Source organism: Rhinolophus sinicus, chromosome 17, assembly GCF_057876585.1.
Source record: "Rhinolophus sinicus isolate RSI-liver-muscle chromosome 17, RSI-T2T, whole genome shotgun sequence".
In the NCBI taxonomy this organism is placed as follows: Eukaryota; Metazoa; Chordata; class Mammalia; order Chiroptera; family Rhinolophidae; genus Rhinolophus; species Rhinolophus sinicus.
The window spans coordinates 88,596,722-88,624,001 of record NC_142517.1 but is presented as its reverse complement, the minus strand read 5'-3'; the positions used below and the strand labels follow the sequence as shown (position 1 = coordinate 88,624,001).

At 34.8% G+C, this 27,280-nt stretch overlaps 1 protein-coding gene across 3 annotated transcripts in view; it reads left to right on the top strand.

The window, feature by feature from the left end:
• Nucleotides 1-27,280, top strand: part of CADM2 (cell adhesion molecule 2) — a 1,070,118-nt gene that overhangs the window by 834,436 nt on the left and 208,402 nt on the right. For all 3 annotated transcript variants that reach the window (XM_074333327.2, XM_074333317.2, XM_019745437.3), the window contains one exon: nt 1,385-1,534. In XM_074333327.2, coding sequence (XP_074189428.1) covers nt 1,385-1,534 — 150 coding nt within the window. The remainder of the gene's footprint in view (nt 1-1,384; nt 1,535-27,280) is intronic.

Below are 27,280 nucleotides of genomic sequence, written 5' to 3'. Positions count from 1 at the left end.
GATTATAGGGAGATATCCTGGGGAGTTGCCATAGTGACTCTTAGGGGTTGGCATTGAGGAGACAAAGCTACTGTTATCAGATTTTTATATTTGATAGGCTTAATTGTATAATGTGGTCGTGAACCTCCTTGCTTGTGTCAGTTAGGTCTGGAAAGAAAATTTCCCTGTCAGGCTCTTCTCTCTCTTGTGGTGCCAATCAACAGGCTTCTTGGTAGTAAAATTCTTTATGCCAATAGCTCCAGCATAACTTCAAGTGGCACTTGTAGTAATGATAAAATAATTATAAAACTAAAGAAAAAAGAGAAATACATTTCATGGGTGTGATTAAGTCATCCTAATGTTCTTGCGTATGTAAATTATTCTTGACTTAATGAACTACCTTGCTCAAATAAGAGTGTTTTAACCTGGCTCTAGAAAGTAATTTTTTTACCCATGTTGATAATTGTTACCAGACTTGGCAGAGCTCATCTTCAGATCATCTTGCTGAGGTGAATATCATGTATTATGTTTCTGTGTGCATAAATTTTGTTTTAACTATTATAAATGCTCTTGTTATTACCAAATTAATAAATAAGTATAATATGTAGAAAGATAGGAAACTTGATTGTATTCAAATGATATCCAAATTGACAAGTGTCCAAATTTAACAATATGTTGTTTTTGTTTTTTTACTTGAAATAAAAGAAATATATATTCAAAGGAGAAAATCATAAAACTACAGAAAGGAGCAAAGAACAATATGATCTCTATTTCCCAAATTAGAGTAATTACTTCAAATTTTGATAGATATTCTACAAGATGAACACTTTTTTGAAGAATACTTACATTGTTTTCTCTCACACATTTTGTATTTCTAAAAACAGTTACACCTACAAGAAATACTGGTGAAATAGGATTCTTTTTTTATTTGTTTTATCAGAAATTGAATCTAAGGTTCTAGTATCCATATCTTACAGACTTTATTCAAGATTATAAAAGCTACCAGGGAAGTATTGAATGTGTTTGCTCTACTGCTTTAGCGAGTTCAACTCTTCCAAAATTGTCCCAGTGCCTTATCTTCAAAGATGACCAGGTCCAGCACCATATAATGCAAGGCCAAGAGAAATCAATGATAATTGCGTTATGATTTAAATATAAATCTTTGTGTTTGCCTAGGAAGGAAAGAAGGTTTTCTGGAACACGTTAGGGAATACAAGGGGGTTCGGTCCTTATATGTCAAAACTGTTGTCCGGTGGTTAAAAATTTTAAATTATTTTTTCGTCTTTTTGTAATATATAGTTTTGTTGGTTTAAATTTTATTTGGAGTGAGAAGTTAAATAGTTCTTGGGAAGTTAATCATTTTATAACTTTCATTTAATCAACATTTCCTTTAATCCCCTTTTAGGCAGCCAAGGACAGTTTCCACTTACACAGAATGTAACAGTTGTTGAAGGAGGAACTGCAATTTTGACCTGCAGAGTTGATCAAAATGATAACACCTCCCTCCAGTGGTCAAATCCAGCTCAACAGACTCTGTACTTCGATGACAAGAAAGGTGAGTATTTTCTTTTAAGTGTTTTAGTAATCATATTCTGAAATATCCTAATTATAATGAATTTATTTTTCTGAAGTGATTCAAATTATTCCTTTTGATTACCAAACTGCTACTGCTTGTATTTAAACATGTTAAATATTAAATACTTTAGTTTACAAGTCATAAACACTAAAGATAACCTATGCCAACTTTCTAATAAAATAAACAATTCTAATTCTGTTTCAAAAATAGCTTTATGCCTTCTCTTAACAATCACCTTCTATGCAGATACCCAGATATTCTTTGTTGTTGTAGCTGCCTTGTGTACATGTATACATTGAATGTTTTTGGTTTTTTTCCTCATTTCTGGTAATACGCTGTTATTTTTGTTACTATCACCTTAATATATTTAGAAGATGTTATATGATTTGGAAAGTTTTATGATTTATTGTCATGAATTGGGTTTGAAAGTTAGAATTGTAGAAATGATTTCCATAATAAGTTTAAGTAACTCCATGTTTCCAAAGTAAGTTGAAATTAAGTAGGAAGCTCTATTTACTTCACATTGAGATAGACTACATTAATTAACTGAGCTTTCTAATTGGATGATAGATTTTGATTAAACTTTTTCTCAAAGAGTAAAGAAGTCTATATTACATAATTCAAGGAAACAGCTAAAAATATACTCAGTACCTAAGCTTTCATCCAGTGTTATAAGCTTTAGGGGAAAAAAATGAGTTCATGAACTGTAATGAAAATATGGAGGTGTTATTTCTGATAAATTTGAATTGTGCAAGATATAAATATCTATTTATGTATTAGCTATTCAACATGGTTTTAATATCTGTATTTCTTATGAATCTGTGTAGATAACAGTAAGATAATTTGAAATCAGCTTTATTTTAATAATTAAAGTGTAGTCAAGTTAGTCTTGTAAATGTGCCCATTCTACATAAAATATGTATTCACTGTGTTTTGTGCATTTCTATAGTTTTCCTTTCCTGATGTAAGGGACTCCTTTATACTCCCTTACATGTTTCAGTAAATCTTCTTTCCCTCCTAGATACACATAAAAAATTTATATTCAAATAATAACATACTTATCATTAATTTCCCTCTAGATTTAAAACAAAATATTTAGCTTATTTTAATCTTTAATATACAATGAAGGATTGATTAAAAATCTAAATAATTTATTTGTACAAGGCATTAGAGTTAAAGAACACACAGACAATCCATGTCCATAAAGGGCATAGAGTCTAGTAGGAAAGAGAGACAATAAATAAACACATGAACAAAATATATTTTAGAGTATGTGGGGAGGCGACAAGTTTCCTCTGTCAGTCGATAGATAGACAACAGACAGATAGATAGATAGATATTCCTCTAGATAAAAAGATAGATGGTAAATATCTACAGAGAGAGAGAGACAGATTGAGATTTATTTTAAGAAATTGGCTCAAGTGATTGTAGAGGCTGTCAAGTCTGAAATCAGCAGGGCAGGCCAGAAAAATGGAGACTCAGGAAAGAGTTGATGTGGCCACTCAAGTCTGAAGGCAGTCTGGACGCAGAATCCCTTCTTTTTTGGGGGACCTCAATCTTTTCCTCTTAAGTCCTTCAACTGATTGAATGAGGCCCACCCACACAATGCAGTCAATCTGCTTTACTCAAAGTGTTCTAATTTAAATCTTTTCAACAATACTTTGGCTGGTGTTTGGTGAAAGAGCTGGGCATTGTGGCCTAATTATTTGACATATAAAATTAACTATCACAGAAGGTAAGGAATGCTAGCATTTCTGTAGAACTCAATATTTAGGGAAAAAAACAAAAAAAAACACTTTTGTTTACACTGTTGTATTTTGCTGTCTGGGAGACAACGAGAACAGGTAGCACTACTGGCCCTATTTTCATGGGAGTATTTGGGAAGAAGGGGTTAAAAGTCTCACAATTGTCTGGGACTTAAAGTCATGATTGTGACCTAATCATCATGACTTAATTTTTTGACCAGACTTAATGCCTCTATGTGACTTCATATTTAGATTTTGATTAGAGTGTTTGATGTGCAGTTCTTATTTAACAGAGACTCCCAGTCATAAAGTTTTGTTGTTGTTGTTGTTTGGGGTTTTTGTGGGTTTTTTTGTTTGTTTGTTTGTTTTGTACTTTAGGAATATTTTAAAGAGTCTGACAGTGAATTATAAAGCATTCATCTGCTAAACACACTCACTATACACACTTACTATAGCAGTACTAAGGTAATTTTAATCCTTATTAATATTATTGATTACGTAATGCTTCTATTAAGGCCTTTTTTTGTCCCATTGTAGATAAAAATACTTTATGAGAATATAAAGTATGTCTTTTCATTTTGAGAAATAAATAAGAAACATCTAATGTGATCTTTTTAAGCATTTGTAAAGAAAGGATATTATTCATGTGCAAAAAGTTGAATTTATAAATTAATTAACTGTACTAAAATTTCACATATATAACACAAATAAATCAGCTTAATTTTAGGTAAATTCAGTGGGAATGAAAGTTATATTAGATGCTTAAAGACTTCTTTTGATTTCATTGTTTTCTAGCACAAATATTTATCTGTTTTATCGTGTTAATATTATGTAAGCTTTATGGTTTGATCTTAAATTTACTAGTGCTTTTAGGGAATGAGGTCAAACCCCCCCCCACTCCCCCAAAAGAAGCGCTAATGTTTACCTTTTGTTTTTCCTTCTTGGTGTTTGGAAGAGGTTGTTGCTGTTGTTTTAAATCAAGTGATCTATGTGGCTTTCCAAAGAACGAAGTTCTATTAATTAAAAAAATTAAATATATAAGCAAAAAGTCACACAGAGATTTAACAACTTTTTGTTTTTAGTATTAATTGATTACAAGTATTTGTAAATAAATATTTAAAACATATATGCCCAAATATAAGGTGACACCAATTTTAAGAAAATCTCTCATTTGCCCAACATATAAAACAAAATAAAATGTTTGGGGGGGGGGCAACAGACTTTTAGGGATGTTCATGGAACAATTACATATTTAGTTATGCTATTTAATTTATCAATTTGAATGCTTGTGCATATTTAAACTAACATAAATGCATTTTAATTTAGAAATACTATTTTGTTTTTTTTCTACCCTCTGCATTTAATGAAGTAATCTCACTTAGCAGCACTTTTTTGAAAGTGTAGATACTATCAATGACAAATTTGTCCCAAACAACAACGATGCATTTTTGGAACATTCGAACATTTTTGTTGTTCTTTCATCCTGCAAGAATATAATAATGATCTCTACTAAGTAACAACTTAATGTACTGCTCTTTGAAGGAGATCTTTGAGAGTCATGTTTTCAGTGACATCTACATCTGTGAGGTCAAATCCTCAGGCACAAAACAAAATCTATACAAAATGTCTCTGCCTCCTTTTTTAGTAATTCTATAAGTTATCCTCCATAGACCATCTAAAACTAGAATTGATTCAGGGTATTTCAAGCGAATGCATCTTTCCTGTAGAAAACAGAGAGCAACTTGTAAAGTGAGATTTGCAAAGGCTTGGAAATAAGGCAGCTCTTCTTCTGAGGGATAATTATAATAAGAAAAAATATCTTATATTTGGGATATCTTCTTACATCTTTCTGATATAAAATAACAATGCATCTTATCATATGAATTGTCGAAGTATGCACTTGCCTTTATTTCATTATTCCTAGCCCAGTTGCTATACAGCTTAGAGTTATGTTGAAAAAAAGCCTGTGTGTGTGTGTGTGTGTGTGTGTGTGTGTGTGTGTGTGTGTGTGTGTGTGTATTTATGATTTGGAGTATATAACTGGTTTCTTTTTTCAATGTTAGACTTTTTTTAACTCTGTTTTGGTTCTAATTGTCAATTGCAACAGAATAGCAGAAAGGTTTGAATAAGGAAACCCTTTCATGGCATCTAACATGCCTCTACCCTCACAAATACTTGGTTCGATTCCTATGTAATGTTTTAATGGAAGGGATCCTTGACAGTGATATTCTTCAAATGCAAGAGGTTAAAAATGAAAGCATTTTTTGAAGATTCCATGTCACAATTTCCCCCACACTTTTTGTTTGCATCTACTTGCCTAGCCTCATTCCTAAGGCTTATTCTGAGCAAGAAAACATGCTACATTGTGCTAGAGTCTAAGTAGAGAAGCTAAGCATGGATTAGTGTAACTAGAGTATCCCATATGTGTTGTGCAAGTGACAACTGCTCAAGAGAACAATAGAGAAAACAATGTCACTGATTGCACCAGCTTCTACAGGTGGCTGCTACTGTGAAAGACTTCATTCATGGTTTTTGTTCTTATTTCTGTCTCAGCTGATGTTGCCAGTTGTTCTTCAGAGCCTTCCAAGCAGAGTCTTTCAGTGATATTCAGTATCACAATGTTTTAATTGTGTTTCAAATGATATAAAATGCAACTGAGGTTGAGAAACTTTGGGTTAAGCAATTCAATTCTCATAAACATCCCTAAGCGTAGATTTCTGTACTGACAGTCTACTGAGAATGGAGAAAAGGAGGGAGGGGGAGAGGGAGAAAAAAAGAGAGGGAGGGAGGAGGGGAGAAAGCTGCCCGGAGGAACAGAACAGGTGCTTCTCATTGGCATTGCTGCTGCCAGTAAGAGCTCTAAGGGGCATCCGGAATAGCCTTTCATGCTACCTGGAGACCCAAACTCCAAGTGTCCTGGCTGTGAGAGTAGAACAAAGAACTTAAGATGGCAGCCCATAGGTCCAGTTAGAATTGGAAAAGCCTTTCTTCTTTACTCGGACTTATTAGCCAAAGAAAAGCATGCTGTGACTGGGCAGTTGATAATCACCTAAATAAGACTTAAGTTGAACTCCTTGCATTGGAGTCTCTTTCAAGGAAGCTAAATGTGAATATTCAGGAATCTCTTCATAAGGCCGATAGCTGTCCAGGAGCAAACTAATGTGATATTTCTCATTGAGGTAACATATAGAGGAGGGAAGCAAATCCAGGCTTTTGTTACGTAGCTTTCCCCATTTACAAATGGAGAAACTGAGGATCAAACACTCAAGGAAATTTGTCTGCAGACGTTCGGGTCATGACTGGTAATGAAGGGATTTGAATCCAGGTGCGGGCTCTGCGTTTGCTTTAACTAGAATGCCTGTGAGAACAAAGGCTCTCTGTGGGCAGCAGGTCACTGTGAGTACAACCCAAGTGTCCTCTGCCATTGCTCTTGGCAGCTGCATTTTAGTTAAAGAGCAACCGTTCCTTTCAAGCTGTTGAAGGCATATACAGAGTAAGACAGAGGTACACGTCCTAGTCACCACTGCCCAGCAGCACTCTCCATAATGATAGCAGTGTTCTATATCTGTGCAGAATAATTCTCCAGCCAGCAGCCACGTGTGAATATTTCAGTTAATTAAAATTAAACAAAATTAAAAATTTAGTGTCTCAGTCACACTGGCCACATTTCAAGTACTCAGCAGCCATGCCTGGCTAGTGGTTACTATTTTGGAAAGCACAGTTCTCAATGCTGCTTCACTCTTTAGATGCCACAATAGACCTTGCTCGGTTCCAGCCTTGGCTGGTGGAACACCCATTTTCCAATTGAGAAAGCCCTAGGTCACCATTAAAACATGTATCGAGTATTAAATAAATAAAATTTTGCTGTTTAAATTGCACAGCTTTATTGAGGCTATTGTAGGCATAGGAGACAGGGAGTCATATCTAACTTCTAATTCTGCCTCTGACACCAACTAGCAGAGTAATAAAATGGATGCATTGACACTCCACCAAATCAGAGGTTCTGGTGTTTGTTTCAGATTTGCATTTTTAACAATTTCCCTGTCTACTGTGTATACATCCGGAAACCAGAAATCATTAACCTACCAAGTAGATATTTAATTACAAATCCATTTTATTTCTGCCTTGGTTCTGTATGAAGCTTTTTTTTTTTTTTTTTCCTATTACACTTAAGAACCTGCAAATATAAATAGAAAATTAAAATCATGAGAAGAATTTACAGGTTCTTATGGGTCAGAGGCACCTAGAACAGACATAGCTAAGGCAACGTTCACTTGTTATGGCCCTCTTCTGTTTCTTTTTGCACAAATCTTACTGCATCTCTTATAAATAGGAAGGAAGCATTTGGAGTAGAGTGGGCATGGGGGTACCGAGTAGGGAGTACATACAGGTCATCGAGACGCCACATGAATGCTATGTGGCATTTGGCAATAGATATTGAAAGTCAATTAGATCACCACGTCTGTTTCTCTGCAGGTGTGGGGGGGGAAAAAAGTTGAAGTAGTACAATCAGATCACTTAATGCTCAGGAAAGTACACTTCAGTTCCTTCCTGTTATTGACAAAGAATACTTTGGACAAACATCCCCAGGAGCTTACAGTGTATGCGTTCACTAGACATATCTCTGTGTACTTGCATTTGTTTTTATATAGAAATGCACCATTTCTGAAGGAAATGTAATTTCTGAAAGAAGGAAAATAAAATTTTATTAAGAGCATAGCCAAAACTTGCTAGTGTTAATTATCCAATTATTCTGCTGATAATCTTGCATTAATACTGGGGGCAATGGGAGAGGAAGCACATGAGTAAGTGTCCTAGAACAAGGAGTGATAAAGAGAAGAAAAATGAGATGAACCTGAAATGGAGGTACAAGTTCTCCTGGCTCCTTGCCAACCAGTGACACCTGACCGTGTCTATCCTCACAGCTGGTCTCCATCAATTTGACAGGCTTTAAAATATTACAGACCAACTCAGGAAAAAGCAGGTTTTAAGGTGGCCAATATTTGCCTTCTTTTTGCTTTCTGAAAAAAAATCCAGACATTATGTAGATGTTACAGTAAAGACCTGAAATTAATGATGACAACAAACAGTTACAAAAGAATCTGCAATTGCCAAATAACTCTCTACATATTTACCTTTTCTCATTGGATTCACAACAACCCTATATAGTAGGCATTGCACATTTACATAAGAAGAAACTGAAGTTTGCAGATTTGAATAAATTGAGTAGTAAATGAGAAAATGATGATGAGACCTGAGTTTTCTTACAAACCTAATTAACTTCATGCTATGCCATTCAAATAAGGACTTCCTTTTATTGCTTTTTGGATTTTTCATTTTTCTTTTTCCTGTGGAAATTATCCCTTTTTTTAGGTCTTTAGTCCAAAGTCACCTTCTCAATGATAGATCTCCTAAACACACCTTATCTCATATCTCAACCCCATCGTACAGCAATAATTTCATATGCATTAGCAGATTTCCTAGCAAACTATGCATATTAAATGAGAATGAATCATGTTCCCATTAGCAAATAAACGGTACACTTGAGTTAATGAAGGATGAATATATTATTTACAGATATGCAGCCATAATGTAGGGAAATATTCAAGATGACACAGCACCCAGGAGCTAGAAACAGTAGGAAACCATTCTATTCTTGGACCTGAAATGTTGACGGGGAGTTAAAGCTATAGATGAGAGAGAAGGCACCTTGTTTTTCTTCTTGTTCTTCTTGTTCTTGTTCTTGTTCTTGTTCTTGTTCTTGTTCTTGTTCTTGTTCTTGTTCTTGTTCTTCTTCTTCTTCTTCTTCTTCTTCTTCTTCTTCTTCTTCTTCTTCTTCTTCTTCTTCTCCTCCTCCTCCTCCTCCTCCTCCTCCTCCTCCTCCTCCTCCTCCTCCTCCTTCTCCTCCTCCTCCTCTTCCTCCTTCTTCGTCTTCTTTTTTAATTAAATTTATTGGGGTGACAATGGTTAGTAAAGTTACATAGAGTTCAGGCGTACAATTCTGTAATACATCATCTATATATCACATTGTGTGTTCACAAGCCAGAGTCAGTTCTCCTTCCATCACCACATTTACCCTCTTTATCCCCTTTACCCTCTTTTACCACCCTCCTCCCCCCTGATCCTCTGGTAACCACTGAACTATTGTCTGTGTCTATGAGTTTTTCTTTCTTTCTTTATTTGTCTTGTTGCTTTGTTGCTTTCAGTTTTATATCCCACATATGAGTGAAGTCATATGGTTCTTGGACTGTTTCTGTCTGACTTATTTCCCTTAGCATAATAATCTCAGGATCCATCCATGTTGTAGCAAATAGCAGTATTTCATCTTATGGCCTAGTAGTATTCCATTGTGTATATATACCACATCTACTTTATCCAATAATCTATCAAAGGACACTTTGGTTGTTTCCATGTCTTATCCCTAAAGATATATATACTCCAGTGTTCACCGCAGCTTTATTTACGGAGTGAAGACGGTTTCTTCCTTGTTAGAACCTGTGAGTGACTGGTTAGGAAAGAGGGGAGTGTGGAAATATGCAAATTGACTTCTCTTTTCTCCCATCTTGTGATCTCTTGTCAATGCCTTCCGTGGGCTGAGTACAAATGAAAACCATAGGTCAAGTTATCTTGGGGTAGTTTCATCCCCCCAGGCAAAGAGCAGGGGAGAATATAGTTCTGGAAGGATAAGTTGAACTTAACCAGCATATCTTACCATATGTAAACAGATATGTCTCCCTATCTGATTTTCAGTAGTGATAATTTCCATTGAAAACCTTGTATTACTCTATGCTCACAACTAGCTTCAATTACATTATGTTGGGGAGAAATAATTTGCAACTTTTCCAAAATATATTAGTTTATTCAATGTTATATTTCTCAAATTTAACATATATATTAAAGTGTGTGCTTGTAGATTTCTTAAAGAAATAATTTGCTTTCACTTAAGCAGTTAATGATAAAGTCATTATTAGAAACTCTCATGAAGTTAAGCAAAATCTTCAGTTGCACTTTACATAATTACTACCTTTATTTATTCATGCCAGTGTAGTTTAAGTTCAAAAACTTTTGGAAAAACAGAGATAATTATATATACTACAAATTCTGTTGGTTATATGGTAGGTTAAACTATAACAGCATCAAGATTTGGAACTTTGATGCTCAAAGTCACACATATGTGCCTGACTACTTTCAGCAAATTTCAACTTGGGCATTTTATAATTCAGTGTAATCTTCATACTCAATATATTTTAGAGATATTAGGTTTCACTAATATTACTACTTTTTGTAATCACTTTTTGTAATGTTTTTATTTATAAGTAAAAAGTCAAATATACCACAAAGGTAATGGTACCTCTGTGAAAATGACCGAGTTCCTGAATTAAATTTTCTTAGTTATTGCATATTGCTGTTTATTAAGATTTTTTACCAAAACCCTGCAAAGAGAAAAATTATTTCTATAACACTGAATATTATATTCTGCTTTCTGATGATTGACTTATGTATACATTCATTCATTCAATAAATATTTGCTGATCATTTACTGTATGATAAGCACTGTGCCAGTCTATTTGCAGTTATTGTAGCTAACTGATTTTTGTGGAGTCTATTCCATGTGTAATAGAGCTATTTGAAAGAAACCTTGCTTTGATTAAAATTAGATATCTTTTATCTTCTATCATATACGTTTCTGGGCACATGATTTTTAAGCGGATTTGGATGTTGGTAAGACATACAGAGTCAGTACCTCATCCGCAATTATTGCAATAACCTTACACCATCTGGAAAGTACCACTTTTTAAAGTTATGGCAGTGGATGTTGGATAATGGCTAGAGTCAAACTGGTTGTGTAGTTACCACGATCATGCCATCTATTTCCATCTCCCAAAACAATGTATTAAAAAGCAAATAATGACCAGATTCTGGGGAAATGCCTTCATATAGTTTGTGATATTTCATATCCTCCATTTGGGGAGTTAAGTGTTATTATTAAAGAAAGCGGGCTTCACTATGTATGTGTCCTTAATCTGTCAATAGCTAAACATATTTGATATTTGAAAGATTTCCAAGTTACAATTTCAGTGGCATTCTGTGAATACTTGTGAATTTATTGCTATCCCAGGAATTATGGTAGGCATTGGGATTACTAAAATAAATAAAATATGGATTTTGCCCTCATGCAGCAAGTTTCCATATATATCATCTATATATAGGAATGGAGGAGAAGTTATAAGGGAAAGTATCAGGTCAAGCATTCTATAGGTAACTGTAATTGTACTTCTTGCACAATAAGCCTCATTGAAGAGGATGCAAAATACCCAAATGATTGATAAATGTGTCTTCCATGAGCCTATGAAAAATCAATTTGACTTGACAAAATGTAAGACTGAAACATGCTTTTTTGATACAATAGGTTTCTTTAAAGACATAATTGTAAATAAGCTGTTATGCACAATTTATCAAATATGAGAAGTAACAGTGTACTACACAGGGACCTGATTTCCTGGTGATGCACTGCTATGGTCTCTATGTTGAATAGCCTTTTAATTGGGATCTGCACAAAGACCATGGAAAATTTAAGATATTCCAAATCTTTTTATGTAAGTAAATTTCAAAATTGCGTGATCATTACAGTTTCTTAGTAAGCGTAAGAAAACCTTAGCAGTATCAAAAACTATTGTCCATAATGTATATATTCAGTTCTATTTGTAATTAATTAATTTTGTTTCACATCCATTTAATTATATTTTAGATTAAATGTAGTGTTTAAAGTTTTACCATGCCATCAAATTTTTCATGATTTTGTCCATTCTGTGTTTTCTTTAATAATTTACACCAGACTTGAGAGAGAGGTATTACCACCAGTGGTGAATCTGCATTGTGGACATTGTGCTAACTTTTTGAGTTTGAGGCTTTTGGGTTTGAGGGCTGGCTTAGCCCTAGAACACGGATGGATATGAAGGTTATGTTGCTCAAAAACTTAGAATTCTCTGCATTTCTCTCTTCTAGTTTCAAAATCCCAGGAGAGAGAAATAGATTGGATGAGGTTATATTAGGTACCTCTGCAGTGCTTTGAGGAATAATTAGGGGTTTGTGGCCTCTGAGCCAGGAAGTAACTATAATTGACATCTTCTCCATTCGATAAAGTTTCCATTCGAGAGGCTCCGTGTGCAGCATCTATGTAGAACATTCTTCCGTCTTGACAGAGTACAGTGTTTTAATGAAAACAACTTTAGCAAGAAGTGCAAAATGAATAAAAAACCTCTATTTCAAATATTGTTACTTGAATACTCCTAATAATCCCAAGGAGCATTTTCTTGTTTTTTAATCAATAAGCCTGGAAATATTGGTCCAGTTACCAAAAAGTAGAAATTAAAATACATAGTCATTCATGAATGGCCATACTAATTAAACAGCTATTAGATTATGAATTTATTGTAGTTAAAATGTTAATGAATATGATATAATTGTCAATTTATTTTCTTTGTTTTCTTAAAATTATTTTGGATATTTATTTTATTTATAAATACTGAGTGTTTTGCCTCCCCCATGCCTCTTCAGGTAACATGTCTCCACCATTCAAATAGCATAATAGTTAAGAAGTATCTTTTCCTGATAGCTACTTTTAATGTATTATTTTACATTCTGTGAGTGTGAAGAGTTATAAATTAGTATAGTACCCTACTTTCCTTAATTTATTATGTCTGTAGTTCTAACAGATTCCTGTGAGTGGTCCTTGGAAACAGCAATAAATGAGTGTTTTGCCGCTCTGCTGAGATATAGGAAGGCAGTGTTATTTTAGTAGCGAAGTGTGGGTGTTTCTAAGAATTAAGTTTCTTGGTTTCACACCTATTTATATTGAGTTGAGTGAGTGGAATCAAGTACAAGTGGCAAGTAGGGAGAGGAAATAGTGACTGGTCTGAATGTTCTGTAATATTCACTTTTATGTTTTAGAAAAAATGATAGTAGTTTAGGAAGAATGGTAGTCATATGAAACTAGACATAGCATGTTGTTTTTGGACTTTCAAAGTCCCTTCAAATACGCATAGCCCACCTTTTTTTCAATGCTGAAAATTGCATACAGTAACATGGACTGGGCTATTTTCTAAATAGTGAATTGTGACATACATGTCTTGTAGGGACCAGTAACTGTATTCTCCTGTGGAGATGATAATTGCTATCAGTCACGTATTTCTTTGTAACTTACAGTCCTACCTCATGAACTTCTGCAAATGTTATCTAGAGGGATTGGTTGGTTAAAATGTATAGGCTTGGTAGACAGCAGAGCTGCAATTGAATCCAAGTCCCACCATGGATTTGTGTGTGATCTTGAGTCAACCTTGAGTAATTACATAACCAGTCTCAGTCCAGCCTATAGTCTTCTGGAGGCCCATGGTTTGTGATAGGCCACCTGCTTCTTTGTCCAGGTGTGCACGTTGAAACTCTTCTTAGGGTTTGTTTGGAGACTTCTGAAGTACATATTGGAAAACCAAGGCTGCAATATCAAACAGAATAAAAAGCAAAACAAAAGTCTGCCATGAGGTCTTCAGCAGTTTCTAACAGGAAGTTGATTTCTTCCATACATACTCCCTTTAGACCAGGGGTGTCCAAACTTTTTTCAACGTTTTTCATCAAGGGCCATATGCGGTAAAATACACAAACAGCCGGGCCACTCACTCAAGGTGAAGTACGTATTGCTTCACCTGGTTTATTAAAGTAAACTAAATATATTTTTGGAATTTGCTGCAGGCCAATAAAAAATGGATCACGGGCCGCAGTTTGGACACCCCTGCTTTAGAAGGAAAGTGGTTGTATATCGGTAATACCTGACATGGGCCTTTTAGCTAAGGGAACAGAAAGCAGAGACCCTGGATTTAACGCTAATGTTTAGCCCCATCATTTCCTAAGTGCTATAACTGTGTGGAAGGTGAAATAGAATGAAGGTATCTAATTTGGAGGCTGAGTTACTGTTCTAAGGGCTTTGGGAGAAAGCACCTACATGAGGAGGAGAAACTTAGGGAAAAAAAGAGAGTGTTCTCCCTGCCCTTCTTGCCTGTTTTCTTTTTGCATTGAGCGTGAGCTCTTGTGGTGCACACTCTTCATGCGGAGGCGTTGAGGGTCTCCCATGTGCAGAGCTGCGTGAGTTCGTGACACAGAGTGGCAAAGAGCAAGAATGAAAATCAGCCCCAGTGCCCTGAGACTGGCGGCTGCTTTAACTGATGTCTTTGTCCCCCTCTCTATATCGACTGCATGTCTAGCAGGTGAAAGCATACATTTCTATTTTATTACCTCCTCACTCAATAGCATTTTACTCGTTCTAATACCGTTTTGAACTTCTTTGGTGATGTCTCATTATCCTACTCTGTGTTGTCTGTAAACAATTGTGCTTGTACCTTTCAATAGCCATAGCTCTACTTTTGTTTCCTGCCTTAGCATATCAGCTACAGTATACATTATTTTGAAATTGGAGGAAAGAAATAAAGAAACACACACACAAGTTCAGTATTTGAACAGCGATGGGAAAGGAGGCTTTGAGCATAGAGAAGTGAGAGGGAGATTAAAGTGTTTTCATTAGCTCTGGTGTGATGTGATGATGACCAGCACCAAAAAGCTAGCGAAGGAAATAGAAAGAATATATTTGAAAGTCTTTCAAACAAGGAATTGACTGGGCTTGGTATATGGTTAGGCAGCCACAGATTAATTTCTAGTTTTCAAACCAGGAGAAAAGTAATCATGAGTAGCCATAGAATTGTTTATATTATTAATCTATTACCATCTATTTATGTCAGAGAAAGTGTGACAATGGACATTAATTATAAGTCTTAGTTTCTAAGGGATCCTAAGATTAGACATTCGAAATACTTAGTAAACATTTCACTTACTATATCTATACAGTTTGACACTGCTTGTACCTTAGAGTAATTAAGATTCAGGCATTCATTCAGTAAAATGCATTGAGCTGCTTTTTGCCCAAAGTTTTTCTAGGCACTTTGGATATAGTAGAGGACAAAGCAGGCAAAATTCTCCCTTCATGAGACTTCCATTCAAGTGGGAGGAAACTGTTTATAAGTAAGTATATAGTTTGCACAATGGTGATGAATTCTATGAAGCAAAAGATTTCAGGAAGGGGGAAAAGATGTGCTATTTTAAATAAGGTCTGAGGGAGAGCCTCATTAATAGTGATATTGAAACAAAGACCAGAAAGAGGATAAAAAGCTAGAAGTGGGACCACCAGGGGACAGTGAGCCGAGCAGAGGAGCAGCCCCAAATGGAAGCTCTTTGAGTCTGTTTGAGGAAGGGCTCAGCCAGTGTGTGTGGGTCAGAGTGAATGGGGAGGAGAGACAAGATGAGGGCAGAGAGGTCGGGATATGGGGAGCTTGGGGGGGGGGGGGGTCTTGTCAGTCATAGAACAATTCTAGCTTTTTCTCTGATTAAGATGAGATAACATTGGAGTGTGTTGAACAGAGGAGTGAGGTTAACTTACGGACATTTTACCAGTATCACTCTGGATATTATGGGGAGAACAGACTATGTTAAGCGAGGGGAAGATCAGAAAAAGAGAGACCAGTTAAGAGGTGATTGCAATAATCCAGACAAAAACATGAAGCCAGTTTGAACCAGAGAGATAGCAATGAAAGTGACGAGAAGAAGTGGATTTATCTGTGTATTATGAAAGTATTTTGACCAGCTGATGGCAAGAGTGTGGGGTAGCAGAGTGAAAGAAGAGTCATGTGTGATTTCAAGGCTTTTGGTTTGAACATGTGAAATACTGGACTTGAAAAGAAGATAGACAAAATTGTAGGTGTTGGGTGGGGATTATTTTGGGGAAATTTCAGATTTGGCCTTGTTGCATTTGAGCTTATTAAACATACAAGAAGGGTTATATAATAGGCAGTTGGGTGTATGAGTCTGGAATCCAGGGACTGATTTATGTTGAAGACCTCCAACAGAGAGTGGACGTGTGTCACCAGATTGGATGGTGTTACCAAGAGGATCTAGAGAAGAGTAATTCAAGGAATGAGCCCTGGAATCTACCACTAAGAACAGGTTAAGGAGGCGAGGAGGAAATGCATTTAAATCATTCATTTAAATATTCCTTATCTTTTTTTTTAAGTTTATAAGACATCTTTCTATATAGTATGTGATATCTGGCCCCCAGAATAATTCTGAAAATCATGTAGTAATAGAACTAGAAGTGGGTTAATATTTACCCTATAATTTATAAGTTGCAAGCATTCTGGCTTTATCTCATGCTTATGTCCCTTGTCATACATATCCAAAAACTAAATCAATGCTTCTGTGGTTCTCTACATACATGTTTCTTCACACATACAAGTGTGTTAGATGAGGTTCTCTCTCCCATGTGTGCCTTCCCCATTTTGCTCCCCATCAAAATCCTGTATAGCCAGGTAAGAAAATTGTCTTTTTTCCCAGGGAGACAGAAAGGTCCGAGAGAGGAAGTCCAGATATCAATGACCCTGCTAGGGAAGTGGCCTCTACCAGAGGGCCAGGGGAGTGTAGGAGATCAAATCTCACATCTATGCTGGGCATCCATGGAAGCTTCTAAGAACACCTTCAACTTATGATGAGACTGAACCATCTACTTCCTACTCGTATGTTAATTTAAGTTCCCTCCTATCAGTAAGGAAAAGGAAGTGAGAATAAAAGCAACCAGAAACAAAGCAAAACCCTCTGGAAATCCTAGTTTTTCCTTAGCTGAATCCATTGTTTCTACAGAAAGTAGAAATGAAAGGAGCTATTTGTTTTGTTGCATGCAAGGGTGTTGAGGTGTACACAGCACACTTGGTATTGGGACCAATTTTATCTTCTTGCCACCATTTAGGTCTTTCCTCTGTGCAACAAGCATTTTCTGTACAAGAATCTATTTGTGGAGTGAAATAGTGACCACAGCAAACAAACTAACTTCAGTCATTGAGCTCTGTTAGTTCTCAAATCATCTGTGGTGAAGGCCATTTTTTCTCCCTAAATCATTCACAAGTGATACTTTTGTGAAGCACAATCAAAATGGATTATTAGAAAATGAAATACTAAACATATAAAATGCAAGTCTCAACATTTTGTATTAGGTTCTCTAAAAACAACATATGAAAAAGAAAAGAATTACAAAATTGTATGTATTCATTGAGGGTGGGTGTATTGAGAATAATACAGATCATGATTATTATACTTACAATATTTTTGTTATGCAATTAGAACTAACAAAAAGTTATCAAATAAATAGTAATTGTTCATATTAATAACCTATATGTGCACTTTGAATGCACATCATATATACCAATTATTTAAATTTTAATGTGACGCATGTGCTTGATTTTTGCTTATTAATTTATTTAATATCCTTGGATTGATTATAGCATTTCTTACAGGGAATAATGTATAGTCTTAACTGTTTCCATGTCTTACATTAATAGCAGTCATAATAGAGAAAAGAATCTCAGACAAGTATGTTGACAAGAGTGGAGGAGAGATTTTGAATTAATCTCATCAATTTTAAGATATTCATTTTTAACCTTTATCCAGAAATGAGGCAAGTTTTGCTGAATTTTCAAAATGCAACTTCAATCCGTCATTAGTAGCTAGTATTTATGTAATATTTATCCTGTAAAGTTACAGTTAAATACTTTTTTTTAATGAAAGAAATTGATTCAGGATCCATGAATTTCCATACGTGGACCTTTTTTAAACGGCATGTATAATTTAAAATGTCCTATTTGTATTGGAAGATGGTCTGTGGTAACTTTTTACAAATGTACAATGTCAAGATCATTACATACGTTAATGACAATTGTCCCTAAGTTATGGATCATATCATAAATAAGTGTAGAAACTGTTCTTTCAAACTTCTAACTTTTGCCTTGCCTTTTGATCTTACTTGCCATTACAAAACATATTGCCCTCCTTCCTTGCAAGAAGTATTAAGATCGTTAATGACACCAAATACATAAGACAAAAATAAGGAAGGCTGGCTTTCTAAGTCACATATTTAAAACTTAGGGACAAGCTGGATTCTTACCTTGTAGAAACAAGAGTTTTTGTTATTCAAACATTATCAGCAGAAGTTTTCAGGGCTGTAATCTTTGTACTTTAGTATACAGTAAAGTTGTTTATAATCAACTTCTATTTTATCATATTAAAAGAGTGTACTCTTGCATTTAAGCATTAACAAAATTCACAATTTTTACTATATTGCTAAGAATCCTGATATTCAGCTGATGTTTTTATAATGTAGCAAGACTTTCCTGATGAAGGAAGCAGTGCGTGGGTTTATACTCTATATTAACTCTTTAATCAATGTACTCCAAAATGTTGCACTGTCATTTGTAGCTTACCAGTCTACTTCTATTACAAACTTAAGCCACAAATCAAATTGCTAACACAGATCACACACTTAGAAGTCGTGCAAATGTCAAATCGCTATGTAAGTTTTTAAGCATTTATTCTCAAATTCTATCGTTATCTCTTTGCCGGTAAGTAATAAACAGTTTACAACTGGAACTTTGGGAAACACTGTTGTGTATAGTGGAGATAATGCATAGGCGTGGTTAAGATTACCAATTACAATCTTGGAAACGTGCTTATCGAATAGTATGCACTTGACTTAAAAGAAATATCAACTTGCATTATATAATTATACTCCACTTTTGCAACTCTGTAGTTGAAAAAATGGATAAATAAAATATCTGAATTAAAAATTAATATAGAGAAATATGTCTATACGTATGTGTCTACATATTTATATATAAATATAGAGATGTATAATTATAATAAGAATAGCTCTTATAAGAAGAAACTAATAAATTTATAGAGTGGTCAGAGCATAGGAAGAAAAATTATATCAAATTGGAGAGATCAGAAAAAAACTCAAAATTGGAGATAGGTTTTCAGATAGGCTTAAAAAGATTGCAGAGCAAGTTGCTGTGATTTAAGACAGTGCTGAAAACTTTCTATACATTTCTATGCTGTTGTATTTGTATCGTGGCACATTTTTGCCACGTATGACATCCTTGGGAAATAGTGGATGGTCTTTTTTAGTGGAGAGAGCTTGAAAATCATTAACTCATATTATACTCACAATGGATTTATTATCAGGTGTGTTTTACATATAAGGATCCTAAAGCAGAGACAAGTTCAGTAACTGGCTTAAGTTTGAAATGTAGGCGATGAGGCAAGCGTATTACCGTAGGTGGTCTGACATCACAGCCTGCTCTCACCAACAGATCACAGTGCCCTCTCGTGGGGAATAAGTGACAGCTAAGAATGGAAAAGTTAGCGAATTTCTATGGGGAAGGTAACGGATAGAGGGTTTTCCCAACAAAATTCAAGGTGAGCTCGCGGTACACAAGATACACTGTGAAAGGTGAGGGAGAGAAGAATGCATTGGGAGAATCACGGAGAAATTAGCGCTACAAGTGGGGTGGAGACCAATGCAAACATTCCTCGGTTAGCGCTAAAGAAGACACCAAAGGTGAAAATTAATAGTGGAGTTTAAATTGTTTGAGAGTGCCTAAAATTTTCCCTAAATGTGAGGAGCAAGGCATCTAAGGACAGAGCGGCTACACTCCCTCTGTGGGTCCCCTCACGCTTGCTGAGTGGAGGGGCATTCTTTCCCATGTAGAACAAGGTCAGGTAATTCAATTGAGAAGCTAGAAAAGGCAACTGTGAGAAACACTGAGACCTTTGAATTTATATTGACAATAAACTGGCTGAAAAGATAATGTAGGCGGAGGCATGGGTAAGAGCCGGTGGTCGTCAATGATAACCCCTGTCGCAAACCTGTGTGAATATGATGGCCAAAAAAGAGAAATAGGGACTTTAGGAGGAGTGGATGAATTGAGGAGAAAGGGTTAAATTGGTGAAAATAGACTAATGACTGTTTTTGAAAACTTTCAAAAGGAAGAGTAATTTGTATTGAAAATGATGGTTTGCATACATGGATGCCTGTAGAATATAAACTGAGGTAAACTTGGTTTGGGTTGTTTGAGAACAATATAAAACTGATAACCATTTAAAGAAAAATTACCATGAAAATATGCAGTTAGATTACAGCTGAAAACACAGAGCAACATCAAAAGTTTTAAGTTAAAAGGGCTTTAAACAGGTACTGTATAGATGATGTGCTATAGAAATGTACACTTGAAACCTATGTAATTTCCTGCCATGATCTTTCTTTTTTTACTCTCAATGCTATAATACTTTTTATGTTTTTTGTTTTGCTAACGAAAAAATGTGGATTGTACTAAAAATGATTTAGAGTATTAACTGTTTTAATTAATAGTTGCTATTGTTCACAATTCCAGTAATATATCTTTGCCAGTAAAATAATGTAGTTAAGAGATTAGTGTTATAACTGTATCATGACCATATATTATAATTGCTGACCTTTTGTATCAACACATGCTTTCATATTCAGCATAATTAAAAAAAAAAAAAACAACTTCTCATTCTGATGTGACTCATTAATTATAAACTTTCCAAGTACATTATCAGTCATTTTACTTGGAACATTACATAGTACTAATGAGTTAGTTGTGGCATGTGTGTAATTATCGGGAAGCCTACCCCTTTAGTTTTTGTATGAAGCTGACCACTGTACTATTTAAAGAACAAATGCGCTTAGACTTAATCATTACTTTGCACTGTATTTCTGTGAAAATAATGAAAAATAGTATGTTCACATTTCAATCATTAAAATAACAATAATGAAATGGTTTCCTGATTGTAGGGTTTTTATACTTTTTTCCAAACAATATTTTGTATCACTTATTCTTTCATGATTAACATAAATTCATATAACAGGGATTATATTAATAGTTGAATTTGTTAAGAAAAAGTGTGATATATTTTCTGTTCTCTTAATTGCCAGATGAAAAGATTCCCCCTACAGTTACTAAATGATAGCGGGGAATGAAGGATAGGGGGCAGAGAAGAATAAACACTTTTCTTTGAATTTAACCATAGGGAATTTCTGGAAGATTTACAGCCATATTGGCTCATTGATTACTCAGATGGCAGAAAGATATTCTCAGTGTGTGCTCTTTTTATCCTAATGAAAAAGAGTATTAACCCACCTCAAAATGTATATTAAAAGTTTTGTTTCTGTTAAATGGAGAGATCTGTTTAACTCATCTAGAGAATTGGGCCTCTAGTAGAAAATTCACAACCACTATTGAAGAAGTATCACTGCAATTACAAATCAAGTGGAAGCCGGAATGGCGAGGCATTGGTATATTCTGATTGCAAGATAAATGAAGTGAGGAACTGTTCAATTCTTTGTGGTCTAGAGATTATGCAGAAAATTCTAATTTCACTAAGTTACCCAAATTGACCCCCAAATGGCAGGTCAAATAAGCAGGCTAGAAATTGCATCAAGGATGCTGAAAAGTGCCATTAATGCTGCCTCTTTCAATGACCTTAAAGCGAGAGTATTAAGGAAATCACAGTAGGTTTCATTGAGATCATTCTTTTTATTGAATAAAATTGAACATTTAAGTAAATGAATAATCATTTTTGGACAACATAATATGAAAATATATGACCATAAAAACGTGATAGCCCTCCAGCAGTGCTTGTGGAAATTGCAATCTCTTACAAATGTTATAATGGGTGGTAACTCAGTAGAAAATTATAATGGCTGTCTAAATTCTAGCACATTTCATTTCTAGTACATTTCATAAAATATGCATTTTTATTCCTTGTTCAGGTGCACGTAGTAATGTATATGTACTGTATTGTATGGTGGGCTGTGTAGAGTCATAGAAATACTATACTATCTTTTCTCTAGTATCAAAAGGTCTGATAAAGAAATTATAAAATTTTCTTTAGAAATTCAAGTGATTCTCAGTAAATTAGGCAATGAATAGATTATTTTATTTATAGAAAGCTTACTTATTTTCAACCTGTCTTGTCACTTTAGAAATTGTGTTTGTTGTATTGTGTAGGAGTCAGACCAGAGGCTACTAAAGTGACAATTGATCAGAGAGGTTTGTTTGAAATGTTTCATGAGGAAAGTCTTCCTGAAGCTAATTTTAATATAAATGTTTAGAAAGAATAGTGAATATTTCTGTGCTGTGTTTTCCTCAAATACATTTGATCATATAAAGACATCTCTATATGTTTATACTGGGAAATTTTATAGTACCTATGTACCAACCATTTATAAAATTTGTACTTTACTAAGGAAACAAAAATCCAAAAATAGAGTCACTGTGATTGTCAAAGAGTTCTTAAAGCAAAAACCAAAAAATAATGGACCTGGTATTTGCTTACACTTTTCTATTTGACTTTGTTTAAAATTAGAGCAAATTTTATTGCATACTCAAGTCTTTTAATGCTCAGAATTATTATGCTATCTGTCCTTAAGAATTGTAAATCTATGAAAAGCAAGCTAAACACAAATACCACCCTATATGCAAATAAAATATTTCTAAGGGGCTTTTCATTTGTTAGAGTTTTTAATTACATGGCCTTAAGAAAACCGCCTATATCATAGCCAAAATATATACAAGTTAAAATCATCAACTAACCAGATGGGTTTGGGAGTATAAACAGAAAATCTACTTTCTCTTCTTGATCACGTTTCATATGGTGGGTTTGTGTTATTTTAATATATTAGAGTCTTCTTTCTGACCCACTCTGTGTTGAGCAACTATTCTAAGAATCACAGTGTAATTTTACTCATCAATACTTACTCCTTTTTCAGTCTGTGATCATGTTCTGGGTTTGGCTTGTAGGTACATCCTCTTAGGCAATAGGACGTAGTGGATTTCAGGGAGCTGAATGGTTACAATAATGACCTCATTTGTAGAGTTAAAAACTTCTTGCACAGTTTTCCCTATTGCTCTTAGGGGAAAAGAAGGTTGGCCTTGAGTGGATAGTAATGAAATTAGCCTTCTCCAGATGATTGCTGTTTATCACACACAGTGTTGAGTTTTCACAAATGGCATCTAATCTCCTCACCTTGAGGATGCAGAGGCCCACAGGAGTAAGTAGTTAATGGTTACAGAACTCATAACAAATACTGTTGAAATCTAAATACATTAGCCAAGAAATTAAAATGAGCTAATTGGATGCTTATGCAGTGTGTGATTATGTGTGCTTGCACATGATGACCTCTTGATCACACTAAGATGATAGAAATTAAAATTAAGGACATGTTTAACTTCTTGAAGGCTACCTAACCTTTCAATAGACAAAAAAGAAACAAACAAAAAAAAAAAAGAAAAAAAGCACAAAACTTTACTCTGCCCACAGCCTTAGTAGTTTTGTGGGGGTGGCCTTTTCTTTTTCATCACATACTTGTGATTAATGTTCTGATAGGCATCTTTTGATAGCTTTGAAAAAGCTACACTTTAAAATTTAAAATGTGTGAGTGGTAGCTACTAGGAGAACAGTTTCTGTACATTTTTTTCTGACTTGTTGGCCTTATCCTGTTAATCACTGTTTACTCTGAGCTGTAGGGAAGGAATCAAAGATTGCCTAGAAGTCGAGCTCACAGGGGCATTTTTCATTTTGGAAACTTCAAGAAGCTGTGTTAAGAGACTGTGAACTTATAGGCGAAGCAGAGCCACAAAGACTCTTCGTTTGAATTCTGAATAAATTTTGATTCCGCTGTAAATCAAGTGTGTTTTTGAGAATTGTATTGGTTTTTGTTTGTTTATTGTGATTGTTGCAGTTTTCTTAAGGAGCCTTATATATTCTACCTTATATATTTTGTCTTTTATTACTTTCTTAATAAATAAGCGTGCTATTTAAAACCTTGTTTGTAGGTTTTAGGGCAAGAGAAATATATACGATAGATAGATAGATAGATAGATAGATAGATAGATAGATAGATAGATAGATAGATAGATAGATAGATATCCCTTGCTTAAAAAAGGAAGACACAGTTTAGACTGATTCTACTATATCATATTCTTTCTTGTGAATTTTCCCTTTAATGGGGTCTTTATTTCTACTGAAAATCTTTGTATTTCTAGTTAAGTCCTGACTAGAAAACACTATGTTTAAAAACCCTCAATGAAGAAAATATTGTCCTATCAGTCTCATATAGGCTGACAGTTTACATGTCATAATTGCCTACCAATTGTCAGTTTTGAAAAAGAGTTTTAGTTTTGAGATGCCCAATAGATTAAAAATGATGTTTTTCACTTGTAATGAAGGGACTAAAGCACATTGATAGCGTCTATCCTTTTTTCATCGCTTTTAAAGAGCTTTCAGGGAACAAGGGAAACTCCCTTAAAGAGTGTAGTAACTTACTAGTGAGGTGCATTTTCTCATAGGGTAGTGAGCTGGAAATAGTCAAAGGAAAAACCCCAAGAGGCACGATGGTAAAAATGACCATTTGCTACTCGTCTAGATAATAATTGAATAATTTATCCCACTGGAAAAAAAAATATTGTAGTCACATATGGCTTTAGGTTCTGATTCTCTCTACCTTCTGCTGACTGCTAACAATAATTAGACATTTTTAGAGGCAAACTGATCAAGGTCTAAAAGATCAGGTTTCATCTTCAAGAGTCAATGGTGGAGGTCAGGAATAATTTGTTGCTTTAAAATATGGAAATTACCCTTCGTGTTTGAGAGCAGTATGTGTCACACCTTAACTGTATGATAAAAAGGGCCTTGAATTTCGTGTGTGACATAAAGAATATCTACTTGGAAAGATTTAATGGGCCTGGAATAGAGAATAATAGAAACTGAATTGGAGTAATTTATGTTGTGCACAGAAGAAGATGGCCCAGGAAACTTCAAAGACGAAGTCTCTCCTGCATGACTAAAACTGAAAAGACATTTTAAAGCTATCTTTCCTTTTACATGAAACTAAGTATCAATCTATTGACTCCAAAGTTATATATCTTTAAAGATCTGGATATGAGCAGTGTGGTATTGATGTAGTCACGTTGGTGGCTGGTCAGCTAAAGCAAGGGAGCAAGTTTAGTTCAAGTCATAGGTAAGCTCATTTCAGGTGACTCGTAATTAACATTTGAGAAAGAAACTGAATTGCTGATTATGGTTTTCATTGGAGAGACTGTTATCTCCCTCAGTTTGAAAAATGAAGGTCTTGGTTTCTCTATGGAACAATTCAGTGAATTGAATAACAACAACAAAAGCAAACAGTAACACCCTACTACTCTCTGGGTTGGCTTGTAAGGAACAGTGTTATGGCCTGAGATATGACAAGATATAAATCCAAATCATACTGATTTTAGCTTATTCCTCAGGCTCCGAGCACAAGTTAAAATTAGCATACCTAACTACGTTATGAGATTTTATGTTTATTGAGTTAAATTTGGAACTCCCTGCTTCGTTCAAAGGAGTGAACCAATGCCGTAAAATAAAGGAAAAGTAAGCATGCTAACCATTTAACTGAATTATGTAATATTTTCCTTTTTCTGAAATAGAAGCTCATCTAGACATTTACAATAGTCTTTCTCCCTTTGCCTAGAATTCCGTTAAGAAAAGAAACTCAGATGCAGAGAAATCCCACAACCTTAAGGAAGAATAATTCATCATGGTGGGTTTGAAGTGTCAGAATTGGGGTGGAACAAAGGGAGCACAGGAAGAAAAGACACTTTTGTACATAGTGTATTTTGTTTTTGTTTGTGTTTTGCCAAGTGTGCGTCAGTTATGTCTTATCATCATTTTTTGGAGCTGACTGGTGTGTTTCTGCAATCATTTTTGAGGTTCTATACACATGAGAATCCTGGATTAGAACCAAAAGATTTCCTTAAAAATACCTAAGTGAACTTTGACTAACAATGCACTGTTTTAACTCAAAAGTGCTCTACTCTGTTGTAATTCTGCAGGCACATTATCTTAGGGTATAGTTTTATCATAACACATAACTTCTGAAATTAGACTCTACTGGAAAGTAACCATTTTAATCAAAATGTGCTCTGGCATCCTGTCTTAAGTGATGTTCGGAAATTATTTAGCAAAGATATTGTGATAAAAGTTTGAAGTAAGTCATCTTCATGATAGCTAATTATTCATATAGTTTCTTCCTCGGTAGCCTTTACAAGATGTATCTTAGTGGTATAAGGTATACCAAAACCAATTCACTGGGGTGTTGTTATTGACATACATAAATCTAGTGAAATGTTTGATTATTTAGATAAGCTTCAAATCTTTTTTTGTGTGTGACTTTATTTTATCATTACCTTGTCTACATATTCAATTCAAATTTCACATGGCTAACCCTTTATTTAATAGTGGCTGTTCTCTAGTCTATGGAGCTGAATGGCCAGTGTGGGAATATCGTTACAGCACTCAATATAGAAATGTGAATTTAAAGAAGGGATTTGAAGTTTCTGCATCTTTAAATAGAGACAGAAATCAAAATTACCTCATGGATGAAGACTAGCTATTTAATTTGTGGTTCTCAGTTGAAAAAAAAAAAAAAATGGATGACCCCTTGTTCCAGATTCATGACCTATTTCAAGTTGGCAATAGCAGAGCATTAGGCCAAACAATTGACAGCAAAGGTTTAAGCCAAGTATGGACTTCTTCTTAGCACAGGGCCCTGTGCAACACAGTTTGAATTGTAAAGATTAAGTGAGTTTGTAAATTGAAAGTGTAGAAAGTGTATAGACTACTTCCTAGCACATATTAAGTACTCCAAAATAATTCTAACAAGTTTTTTCTACAAAAATTTTACTTGAGGTATTCTGGCTTTATTAACTTGATAATATATTTTTTCTTTCTTTTCTTTTCTCTCTCTCTCTCCTTTTTTTTTTTTTTTTTTTTTAAATTAAAGCTTTTACAATAAGAGAATGTTACCTCTGAAAAGCCAGGTGGTCAAATGAATGTGTTATTCATCCCAAAGAGCCATACAGAATTGGGAGTGGTGAGAGGTGGAGCAGAATCCAGGGATGCTGTGTGATCTTCCTTTGGAAGACCTTTAGAGGAGAGCATTGTGGTCATGGGATGCTGAATTAGAGGGAGATCTCTTAGACCAGACAGG